Below are 12,838 nucleotides of genomic sequence, written 5' to 3' on the forward strand. Positions count from 1 at the left end.
CCTTGTGGCTGATTTGTTTTCCTCACTCTCAGGGGTTTGGTGGTTCTGGTTCACTATGCCATCACCCTGGAGGTGGACAGTGGCGGCATCTCCAGTGACACACTGAACTTCATCACTCTGCACAACAACTTGCTGGAAAAGACCGACCCCACTGCCCCTGAGGACCCCACCGTCGTCAACACCATCACCGATTTCCGCAACTACTTCATCACAGAGGCGCAGAAGAAAGACGATTTCCTGATCAACAGCAGCGTGAGCACTGAGGCCAGCCCGCTGCAGCTGGAGAACGGTATGAGAAGAGACCCAAGGCATCGTCATCCTCCCTGATGTCATGTTTTCTGACAGGGCTGCAGAAGAACTCAAAACATATTAGTTTATACGATGTTAAAGTTTGATTTGAAGTTCTGGTTTCTAATCAAAGAAAAGATGGATGCAGCATTTTTGGAGAAGCTCTGCACGAACTTCTGGCATCTTCACTGCTTAGTCCATGGGTCAGATAGGTCGGTCCCTCCCACCACCCAGGTTGGCAAAACTTGTGATATGGCATTTGGTCACCTGTCTACAGGGACTTGAAACAAGTATGACAGACTTTTAATCTGGTAAGTTATTTATGAAATCCAATCAATATATTTGACCATTTTCTTAAAATTGCCAAGTAGTTCATACAAGAGACATGAGTGTGAATACATGCAAGAGACAGGTGCGAATCCAGTTTGATCGAAAAAGTACCACTTAAGGTGCCCAAACACTACTTATGATCAAGCCATAGTATAGCATGGCCAACACAAAAATGTGTGCTAGTCATCCTAGAGTGATAGCTGTTGCCAGATTGGGGTCAGTAATGGATTACATGGGTCAGAAAAAAATTAAAAATACCCTAATCGTGTTGAGAAGTAATACCACATTATTTCTATGATAATAGCGAATTCAAAATTGTGTAGTTTGGACTGTCGGTGACAGAATGTTATGGGGTAAAAAAAAAAAGTGAAAAAGGTCGTTTTCAGTTTGTACAGGGGCCAAAAGTCAAAGTTGCTCCATTTTTGATAAAAGGTGATGGGAATTATTGGTTGAGATAATAGGATTACTAAGTGGAATAGTTCTGACTGTGTTGAATGTTTGGTTTCCAAAGTAACTGTCATCCAAGGTTCATGTCTGTTGGATTCTATGGCATATGACATACAAACGATTCCTTCTTAGAACCCTATTAACAATCATTTGGCACAATTTCTGTTGTTTTTACCCCAGAACTCCATAACATTCAACCATAGATGGTTGAATACCCTATACCCCAGGGGTGGGCAATCATGTGCCATAAAGGGCCGAGACATTGCAGGTTTTCCTTGCTACCAGTCACCTTCACAGGTGATTTCATTAATGTTCAGGTGTTTCAGCAGGTGATTTCATTGATGTCCAGGTGTTTATGTGCAGGGGAGAAGCTCATCAGCAACCCACCTGGTGAGGTGATTGGTTGCAAGGAAAACCTGCAGTGTCTCGGCCCTCGTTGCCCACCCCTGCTATACCATTTTGGAATCTTTATGATCGGGCAAATAATCCGGTATACTTCATATAATATGATTGGAGCGTTTTAAAATGTGACCCCTGTGTAATCCTTCACTGACTCCTCTACCTGGCTATAACAATCACCCATGGATGTCTATCATACATAAATATTAGCTTGGGATAGACACCAAGTAAGTTATGGGTGGTAGGTTTTGCCAGCCTCGATGGTAGTGACTTACCCACTGTGAGGGGTCTATCCCATAGTCGAATGATTCCTTTTTCAGAAACATTTGTGTAAAAGGATCAATCCCACTTTTGGAAGACCTTCAAATCTAATGGACCTCCACTCTTTCCCGCAGCAGAGAACATGTTGCCTTCAAGAATCCCTACGAGCCAGCCGGACACTACCTACGACAACATGGTAAGTCCCGTGAGAACACTGATAACTGAGGGCACGTGTGTGTCACGTGGCTGAATGTGCACACATGTGGTTTGGATCCAGGTAGAGATGCAGGTCTGAAACATCGCTGATCCTCGGAGGAAATGAGGGAGTCAGGAGATGCTTGATTGGTTTGGGTTGACCAATACATCTGCAGATGAATCATTGTTCGTCTGTGTTATAGAAGCTTTGCTGTTCAAAAAAGTGGTTTGATTATGATGGCGGCAAGAAACTGGCGGTTTGGGTTTCATTGTCAAAATGAGTTTTAATCAGCTTTTACTTGGATTAATGAGGAGGATTGAAAAAAGGCTTGAATTGGACCGTAGGATGACGTAGAGTTTCCTTGTATGAATACAACAACAGTGCAACAGTTTTCCTTTAAATTGGTCAAATTCTGGTTTCAGGACAATGTCCTGGCTTCCGAGAAGCCACCCGATGCTCCCAGCCATGAAGGCGACGGCAGCGATGAGTTCTCGAAAACAGAAGACTTCCTGTTTGACCCCTTTGACACGTGGAAGGGTCAGCAGAGCAAGACATCAAGCAAGAATGACGTCTTCATGTTGAAGAGAGCAACACCCCTCCTGTAGTGGCTGGATACCTCGAAAAGACGTCTGACAGTAAACCTGGCAAACAAGGCTGTGAGTCACAATTCGCAACATTTTTCAAAAATCTTGAAAACCTGAACATTTGAGTGACATGAATTGTTCCCTTTTTTCTTACTGGTTTGCTTGTCCCTGTTAATATGACGGGAGTTCCTTCTTTCCAACAACAAAACTTCTGGATCTCAAACTGGTTCTGTTTGGTACCTCTGGAACCAAAGTGCCAGCTTGGAAACTGGATTGTAGCCTATTCCACTAACGTGTAGTTTAAACACTGTGGAAGCAGATTAATAATCGCCTCCTCTTAATGGGCCTCATGTATCAACGTGTGTACGGTGATATTTGAGCGTATATGGGGTGTACGCCAAAACGGCTGCGCTACTTGGCATTTATCAATGTGGTCCTTGGCGTACGCTGCGCTGAAAATATACACCAGGTCGAGAGGTGGCGTAAATTATACACCAAAATGAACCAGCGCTGGAATCCACATAAAAATGAAAATGATCAACATGATAAACAGTGCCATTATACAAATCAATGCATATGTTACATAAATAACACTTTCCTGGTTATACTATATAATAATCAATACAAATCCTGCTTTTGCGGGATTGCTGGTCTATCGAGCACGATCCGTGGCCACAGCACTGACCGCAAAGAAAGCGCTGCTCGCCTTTTTCTCCAGAGCCTGGAGCCAGAGCAGCGCTGAGCTTAACTTTATGTGGTGTGATCGTTTTAGACAATGAAACTGATAATTACAACTGTAGTGTTGTCATTCCCTTTGCCCGTGCTGCAATCAGGTTTTGTCGTCTCCATTCGTTTGTCACAATAAAATAAAGAAAGAAATACATCTTAAGAATAAAGAAATCTGACAGATTAGGCGTGTCTTATTAACTGAGCGAGCAAATATCCACATGTCAAGAATTATTGACATGTGAAAAGAGAATACAGTGGTCCCTCGCTATAACGCCGTTCACCTTTCGCGGCCTCGCCGTTTCACGGAGTTCGTTAGTCCAATTTTGCATGCTTTTTTTTTTACAGTGTTCTGTGTTCTGCGTGTCTGTTTATGAGAATCTTCTCGCCCAGAAGAAAAAAGAGCGCCAACAACTACTCATAACTGTGTTTGTCACTCGGAAACAGACACCTGCAGCCAGGTGTGAGTGGAAAAAGACGCGGCGTCAGGACGCAAAGGTGCGATCTGTGAAATACTGGTGAGTCACTATTATAATTTCTATGTGTCCAACCTCGTTCATTGATCATTAAAATTACATTCGTTAGGTCTAAAAGCCATCATAATTATTTTTAGGAAAATGTTCTATTTTTATTTCTCAAACAAATGTTTGGGCCGGAAAACAGGTTGGTCTTATTTTTCTACTAAGGTTTGAACTTTGAGAGTGTTTACACACGAGAGAAAAGTGAGAAAATGTTCATGCCTGATTGAGAAAGTGTATAAAGTGTGTAGTGAGGGGTTTTTACAGCTTTAAAACGTCTATAATAATTGTAAAAAATAATGCTGACTACATTGCGGTTTTCGCGTATTACGGGCTATTTTTTAGAACATAACTCCAGCGATAAACGAGGAACCACTGTAACACTTTTTTGATTATACTACAAAACAATTAATACGAAGGCCGCTTTTGACGCTCTATTGGCACGCGTCGTGATTGGTGGAGTTCTTTTTCTTTGCCGTCTTCCTGGCTTCCATGTCGTAAAATGAGGGTGTGTCTGAAGCGGAGTCTCAATATTTATGGGCGTGTTTATTATAATGACGATTGTTTTCACCCGCCGCATTTATCAAGGTCACGTCAGGCATACGCTGGAAATGGGCAGGTGCGCACTGCTTGATACATGTCACGACAACTTTGGTATACTTCAAATTTACACCGTAAATTTACGCCACAAGTGCGCAAAGTTGATACGAGGCCCATTGTCCGTATGATTTAGTTTAAGATCAACTGCGTTCTAGTTCCAAAGACAAACCAACATGTGTTGTTCTGTGGTTGAAATCTTCAGAAAGATTCCAAATTTGGTTAACAAACCAGAACAAAACCTGTTTTAAATGTCTGTAAAATAAAATGAAATGAAAAATAATTCCATTTTAATAAGAAGCTGAAGTCAGTCTGGCCGTTTTTACCTGACTTTCCGTTGTTTATACACTTTTATGTGGATTTTCTATTATTGATTTAGATAACAAGTAATACATCATAATTTAAAAAAAAAAATTAACTTTGTGACTAAACGTTGGATCATTAGTCAGAAACTAGACAGTTAAACAGTGTAAAATGTGTTGTTCTTTTAAAAAGAACATTAAATATAAAAAATTATTATCTGTAAAATTGAGAGTTTAAAAAAGCATTTCAAATAATTTTTGTCATATTTGCGGTCATTTAAAATTTATTCTTCTAAAAACTGCACTTGTGTAGTTTTTCAAATGACTACTTGCAACATGACACCTGGGTAATGACCAGAAGAATAAGGTCGAGGATATAAGCGGCAGAAATAAGACTCCTCCATCTGGTACCTGGGTTTACAACTCCTGGACAGGGTGAGAAGCTCAACTATCATGGCGGGGGACTCTGAGTTAGAACCGCTGCTTCTTCGCATTGAAAGGAGCCAGTTGAGGTAGTTTGGACACCTGGTGAGGATGCTCCTCGTACGTCACCCTAGGGAGGTCTTCCAGACACGTTCCAACTTGGAAGAAGCCCTGGGGAAGACCCACACAGTAACATGTTGCAGAGTAAAATATACTCTGCCAGGGACTACATTTGGTCCCCGTCCAAGTAGAGTTAAATATACTCTATCACAGTGCTAAATCAGCTCTTTTACAGTGTAAAATCAACTCTGTCATGCTGTGAATGACTCTTATTAGAGTTGAAACGCTTGATTTGACAAAATGGTAGAGCTGATTTCACTTATAGTAGAGTGCATTTCACTCTGTTTAGGACTGGGACTAATGTAGTCCTAGCAGAGTATATTTTACTCTGCAAATTTACTGTGCAGGACACGCTGGTGGGATTATATTTCCCTGCTAGTTTGGAACACCTCTGGAAGAGTTAGAGGATTGGCTGAGGATAGGGAAAGGAGGAATGAGCTGCTTGGTCTGCTCCCGCTGAGACCTGCACCCGGATAGGCAGCAGAAAATGAATGAATGAATGAATGAATAAATCATCCTGCATAGTAAAATAGACTCTGTAGAGGCTACATTTGATCCCACAGCAAACAGAGTTAAATAAACTCTGACAGAGTGACATAAACTCTTTTTGTAGTAAAGTGACTGCTTATTAGAGAGAACAACTAACACTATGATAGAGTTTATTTTATTTGTCTGCAGTGGGACTAGTTTTAGTCCAGCAGAGTTTATTTTACAGTGCAGTATTTAGTGTTATTCTTTATGGACATAAGGTTTCATACAAAACGAAAAAGTAAAGAATCTTCACTCATTAAATAAATTCAAAATCAATAATCTGATTATCTGAACATCGCTGTGTCACATATGAATGTTAATCAGCAGAAGAAGTCCTTCAGTTTGTGACATCAAGCTGCACATTATTTTTTTAAAGTGATTTTATGAGTGACCTCAGATGAACAGCGAAGAATAAAAAAAAAATGGAAACGATTAAGATGATGACTTTTGGAAACGTGTATGGTAATAATTCCAGCGGTTGTCTCTCACAGACCAAATTAAAGGTTTGGTCACCTGAGACGTGAGAATCTAAACATTGATTTTTTTTGCTGACTTTGAGTTGACTTCACACTTCGTTGTTCCGTGTTGTGTAACGATGATGAGGGAAATCCCCGGCCATAAACCTCTCCCGTGTGTTTTTCTGGTTTACAGATTTTGGAAACAATGAAGGTGAGGGGTTTTTCTTCAGTAATGCTCCAGACGTTAGAGCCGATACTCCCGAGGGGGCCGCGCGGTGAGGCATGGAGCCTCACCTCTCCCCAGTCAAACCTCAACCCTCTCCAGACCCTGAGGTCACACTGGACGACGGTTCTGGTTCCGCTGGAGACGGTCAGGCGGATGATCTCTGGACCAGGCGGCCGACACTGACCCCTGGTGAGGGTGATTGCAGCTGGAAGTGCCACCACCACCTGCAATGGAGAGAACTGAGGAGGACGATGGCAATGAGGAAGAGCTGCAAGCCAGAGACGGCAATTTCATTCCTGTCATGGTTGAGCCCACACATGCTGCATCTTTAGAGATGACAACCGAGCCTCCATTTGTGGACTTGAAGGAGGAGGAAATCATTGATGAACCTTATTTGGACTGGGTCCTAGTTACACCGAACGTCGGCACAGATTTACTGCAGAAGACCACGACTCAGGCACCTGTTTTCTCTTCCGCAGGAACCGTGATGGTCGAGCTGTCTGTGCAAACAGCGGCAACCCCCAGCGTCTATGACGACGTGTACTCAGTGGCATCCCACACTGTAACTACGTTAATCACAAATTCTCCTCAAACTGGAGCTTGGACGAACAAAACCCCAGTTTTTGCGAAACTTACCGAAGCAGCAACGGAGTCTCGAGAAATCACAGATAAACTACCCCAAATGGAAAACACTACTGAGGCAGGGGTCAGTGTTTCTGTGGTTACACTTAGTCCTACAGCAAAAGAACCTGAGACTGAGATAAAAAACATCAGTGAACCTGAAGTACACAAAGTCTCTGATACCAACACTTCTCAAGAGCCTCGTACCATTATCCAAGTGCAATCAGTCACCATTATGGGGTCGGACATTGATTTACAAACCAAAGAACCACCAGAAATCCAAACATTTACTGAAAAACCCAAGTTGCTGTCACCAGAAAGCGTTCTCCATGGTGACGTAGAGATTTTTGAGGAGCAACATATTGACATCCCTGATGCAACCACAACCTCATTACCGGATGACGAAGTCCCAGATGAGGATCTGACTGTGGATGAAGTCATGGTCATCGCACCGACAACGGCTGCCCCATTCATTGTCTCACACATTGGTTTAGACGGAAGAATCACTGGCTTCTCACCTGGGAAGGACTCTCCCTTGACTCTTGTGTCACATTCAGGCCCAGAAGACGAGGAACCTATCCATCAAGAGGAGAAATATCGTGAAGATATATCCTCGAGTATTCCCTCTTCAACTGTGTCTCATTTAACTCCGTCTGTGGTGTTGAGGAAAATGGAAAGCACTCCAACCATGATGCCAGTGTCTGATGGAGATGTGGTGAATGCCTTGAATGAAACTCTGGAAGAGGAAACAGAGAGCTCCATCCTTCTACAGACGACTTCCTCACCGCCCAATGTCAATGACAGCACCCCCTCAGCAGAAGTACTTGGCCAGGATTTTGCCTATAGCCCAAGTATTGTCACGTTTGATGTGTTCCAGTATGGTGGCGTAGAGACAGAAGGTGACAGCAGTGGCTTCTCCAGTGAGGCACTAGGGTCGGACATGCAGGCCGTTGCCATGCCAGTCAGACCTGGAAGGGCTCTGACAGTGTTCTTCAGACTCAAAGTGACTAACATGGCATTTTCCATGGACCTCTTCAACAAGAGCTCACCTGAGTACAAGGCTCTGGAGCAAAGGTTCTTGCAGCTGGTGAGTAAAGAACAAATCAGAGTTCAGTAAATGAAAACACTTCCACTTGATGTTTTCCTGACTTCGTCTCCATACCTTGATTTTGCAGCTGGTTCCATACCTGCAGTCCAATCTGAACAACTTTCAGAACCTAGAGATCCTCAACTTCAGGAACGGCAGCATCGTAGTGAACAGCAGGATGAGGTTTGGTAAGCCAGTCCCAAAGAGTGTCACCAACGTTGTCTATCTTATCCTGGAGGACTTTGCCAACACGGCTTATCAGACCATGAACCTGGCAATCGACAAGTATTCGCTGGATGTTGAATCAGGTAGGACAGATAAATAGTTCATACTTTTTAATAAAGTGTTATAACATAATGAAATAACTGTTATCGTTATTATTCTTATTTTTATTTTTGCCCAGGATTATCATATTTTTCATAGTATAAGTCAGTTTTTTTTTTTTTTTTTTTTTTTGTTACTAGTTTGGGAGGTCCTGCAACTTATATACAGAAAAATCACGAATTTGTTATTGATAACAATGATAACTATTTACATAGGGCTTGCCAGGCAATCAACACACTAAAAATGAAAAGATAAACTCTAATACTATAAGTACATTACAACAATGCACAAAAATCCCAAATTAATTAGATTAAAAAAATCAGATGGACTCGCATTTTTATTGTAGTGTTTCCACTGGTGTGGGTCAACAATCCACATTCATCGGCATCAAATAACATCCAGTATGTTATCCGTCACAGGTTTATTTATCCATCTTGATTATTTTTAATATGTTAATTAACAGCACACGCTGTGGTGTGCACATGTGCTACACTGAGTCGCTGTTCATTGTTAAACTCGCCCTCAGGGAAACACTGTTCCAAAGTAACATACAGAAAAATAATCCGGTACGATGAGGCGTTTCTTTGACACATGTGATTAATACGCTGGTGCGACTCCAAAAAATCTATATTCAATATACTGGAGAGGACATAGTTCGGTGGATAGGAGTTTGGCTGCCAATATGTAAACCCGGGTTCAATTTCCAGTCACACTACCAGTGTGTATTTGGACAAGACACTTTATCGTCATTGTCTACCCAACTGTAAATGGATACCAGAAGTGTCTGGAGAAGTAACCTGGGATGGACGGGTGTTCTGTCCAGGGGAAGTTGTTCGCTCTCATTTGCCTCATATGATGGAATCTGGAGATAAGCAGAGGCACTAACGGGCCTCAAAGCCTACAGTAGTGTTCAGAATAATAGTGCTATGTGACTAAAAAGATTAATCCAGGTTTTGAGTATATTTCTTATTGTTACATGGGAAACAAGGTACCAGTAGATTCAGTAGATTCTCACAAATCCAACAAGACCAAGCATTCATGATATGCACACTCTTAAGGCCATGAAATTGGGCTATTAGTAAAAAAAAGTAGAAAAGGGGGTGTTCACAATAATAGTAGTGTGGCATTCAGTCAGTGAGTTTGTCAATTTTGTGGAACAAACAGGTGTGAATCAGGTGTCCCCTATTTACAGATGAAGCCAGCACCTGTTGAACATGCTTTTCTCTTTGAAACCCTGAGGAAAATGGGATCTTCAAGACATTGTTCAGAAGAACAGCGTAGTTTGATTAAAAAGTTGATTGGAGAGGGGAAAACTTATAGGCAGGTGCAAAAATTATAGGCTGTTCATCTACAATGATCTCCAATGCTTTAAAATGGACAAAAAAAACAGAGACGCATGGAAGAAAATGGAAAACAACCATCAAAATGGATAGAAGAATAACCAGAATGGCAAAGGCTCACCCATTGATCAGCTCCAGGATGATCAAAGACAGTCTGGCGTTACCTGTAAGTGCTGTGACAGTTAGAAGACGCCTGTGTGAAGCTAATTTATTTGCAAGAATCCCCCGCAAAGTCCCTCTATTAAATAAAAGACATGTGCAGAAGAGGTTACAATTTGCCAAAGAACACATCAACTGGCCTAAAGAGAAATGGAGGAATATTTTGTGGACTGATGAGAGTAAAACTGTTCTTTTTGTGTCTAAGGACCGCAGACAGTTTGTGAGACGACCCCCAAACTCTGAATTCAAGCCACAGTTCACAGTGGAGAATCTACTGAATCTACTGGTACCTTGTTTCCCATGTAAGAATAAGAAATATACTCAAAACCTGGATTAATGTTTTTAGTCACATAGCACTACTATTATTCTGAACACTACTGTATATAGAGATTATTCAGTACGTCATGAAAAATATTGACCTTTCCATCCAGGAATGTCTTCTTTTCTTTTTTTAAGGAGACTGTAGAAGAAGGTACTGTGGTTTGTTCCGTCTTCTTTGCATATAAGAGAATCTTGATCACATTTTAGACTTGTTGTCTGCTGTTTCTAAGTGCAAGGCTCCTGTCAGGCCTCTGGTCTAATACCTGAGATAATCTGTCTGAGTGGAACGTGATTAGCACCTCGGCAAACTTCAAACTCATGCTGATAAATCAACTTCATGGCCGTCATTAATACGCACGTCCTTCTGAGACCGGACACGCTTTTTTGGCCCCCTGAGATAAGATTCTGTATAAATTTGGGATCAGTTGCTCAGCCAGATGAGATATATACAGTCCATCCAGCGTGTTCTAGGTCTATGCTAATCTGGAGATCTTCTACAAAGTGGTTTTCAGTCCAACCTTGAAAAAATACCTGAACTACCCCAACTGACTGATTTCAGCATAAACAAGCAGAGATTCTACTCTGACCTCTTTCCAGATGTCAGATCTCTTTATCCTCTCCTGAAAGATGAACCCAGAGTCCATGTGAAGGAAACTCATTTCAGCCATTTGTATCCTTGACCTTATTCTTTTGGCTCCTCCCCAAAGTCCACGATCATAGGTGAGATTCTGAATAAATGAATTGAGACCTTCACTTTACAACACCGCTCCCTTTTCCCCACCAGAGTCTGAAGCAGTGCTTACATGGCTGTCAAAATCCACCTTGAGCCAGAGAGACTAATCCACCAGATTTGTCACTGGGCTACAGAACATCCCAGTGTGTGTTAGACATCGTGTTCTGAAGAAACCATCAGAGATGTATCATTTAAAAAAAATCACTGATGCAATGCTGAGACCTTCATAATGGTCACGCTCTGTCCGTCGGGTGCTCCTTGACATTCTGTCCTTGGCTCTGAGGCTTCTGTGTGCTGTATGATGCATGGAGACACACTCCACATGGACGTGATGTTGAAGCTCACGTTCCTCAATGATGCAAGTAGTACACCTCTTGTCAGACGCTCAACGTAACCGTTTGTTTGGCACAAGTAATTCCAGCGATAGCCAAGGATCCTCTGAAGAGCCCTGGTATGAAAGATAACCAGGCATTGCCTCAGGTTACTGCCAGAACAGGAAGCACCAGGACCATAAAGACTTGGACCTTCACTGTCCTGCAGATATCAGCATCACACACCTCTGTCCAGCGACCTCATGACTCAAGGTCTGTCCAAGCATCTTCCACTTGAAAAGGACCCAAGGACGTAAACATCAGTGTGAAGACAAAGTTGCAGAGCTGATTTTAAATGAAAAAGTAATTTATTTATTTAATGTGTTCATTTTATAGGTGTTTCTGGATCTACGTGATTCTCTGTACTTGTCTCCTGCTGGATGTGCGAGACGTCCTCACTTGTCTCACAAACTCTCCGTGATGGCCGTGAACACCACTTTAGCGGTTACTGTCACCATGACCCACATCTGTTGGATGTATAATTATGGTATGGAGTTTGAGCGTGAAGATTCTTTTTATCAATCTCTTCATTTATTTATTCGCTCCAGTGTTCCCACCTGTGCTGAGCTGCACTTCATTAATCTGTCTGAGCCAATCAGAGCAGGTCCCGTCTGCGGTTGATAACCCTAATCTGGAGCACTGACTCACTCTGGCCGCCGTAATCAGTTTACGCCACTCGCAGTCGCTCTGGTTTTATGCCACTTGTTTCCAGTGAACAAGCACATGGATCCTGACAGGTGAAAACAGGAACATCACTGTACGCAACAACTCGCTTTTTAAAAACCTTTCATCACTTCCACCAACCCACCACAGGTCATGTGATCTCTCCTGTGCTAGATACCTTATTTTAAAGAAATTTTGTGGGAAATCTCATGCAAAATTTTGTCATAGATTTTTTTTTTCTTTACAGGAATTTTAAATTTTAAATATCTAAAATATCTAAAATGATATCTAAAATATCTAGAATTCCTGAATTTTAGATTTAGTCAGATGAAGAAATGAACGTGAGTGTTTAAACAAGTAAACAAACAAATAAACACCCATGCCCTTCTTAAAAGTTGGTTTTAAAAAAGAACACTTTCCTCATTTTTAAGACCTTAACAACAGTAGCCTGTTTATTTTTATTTTGTTCTTAATTTCAAACTGAATGTGTAACAGAAATTTTGCATATGTATGTATGTTCTTCATACGCTTGAAGTCAAAGCATAGAAACGGAGAAAACACAAAGAATTACAAACCTTCACTAAACAGTTCAATTAATTTAGTTTCTACCGAAATCCAAGAGTTATAATGTCGGTTTATTTTTATAAAATGTTGCAAAATTACAGCTCATTTTAATGAAGACAACATATTTATCTTGGGGGGAATTCCATGGCGAATATAGTCTTTTCTTTCATTCCCGTTGTGCAGTTGGACTACAAGAGGAAGGGCGTGTGCGCATGCATGAGATTTTTAGATGACCTGTGACCTGGCCCA

General features: G+C 41.6%; 1 protein-coding gene across 1 annotated transcript in view; it reads left to right on the forward strand.

Moving 5' to 3' along the window:
* Positions 1-12,838, forward strand: part of impg2b (interphotoreceptor matrix proteoglycan 2b) — a 69,727-nt gene that overhangs the window by 54,429 nt on the left and 2,460 nt on the right. Inside the window, 5 exon segments of the mRNA XM_034180224.1 lie at positions 33-289; positions 1,860-1,921; positions 2,344-2,508; positions 6,612-8,114; positions 8,203-8,422. Coding sequence (XP_034036115.1) covers positions 33-289; positions 1,860-1,921; positions 2,344-2,508; positions 6,612-8,114; positions 8,203-8,422 — 2,207 coding nt within the window.

The sequence above is a fragment of the Thalassophryne amazonica genome, chromosome 1 (genome assembly GCF_902500255.1).
Source record: "Thalassophryne amazonica chromosome 1, fThaAma1.1, whole genome shotgun sequence".
NCBI classification, from domain to species: domain Eukaryota; kingdom Metazoa; phylum Chordata; class Actinopteri; order Batrachoidiformes; family Batrachoididae; genus Thalassophryne; species Thalassophryne amazonica.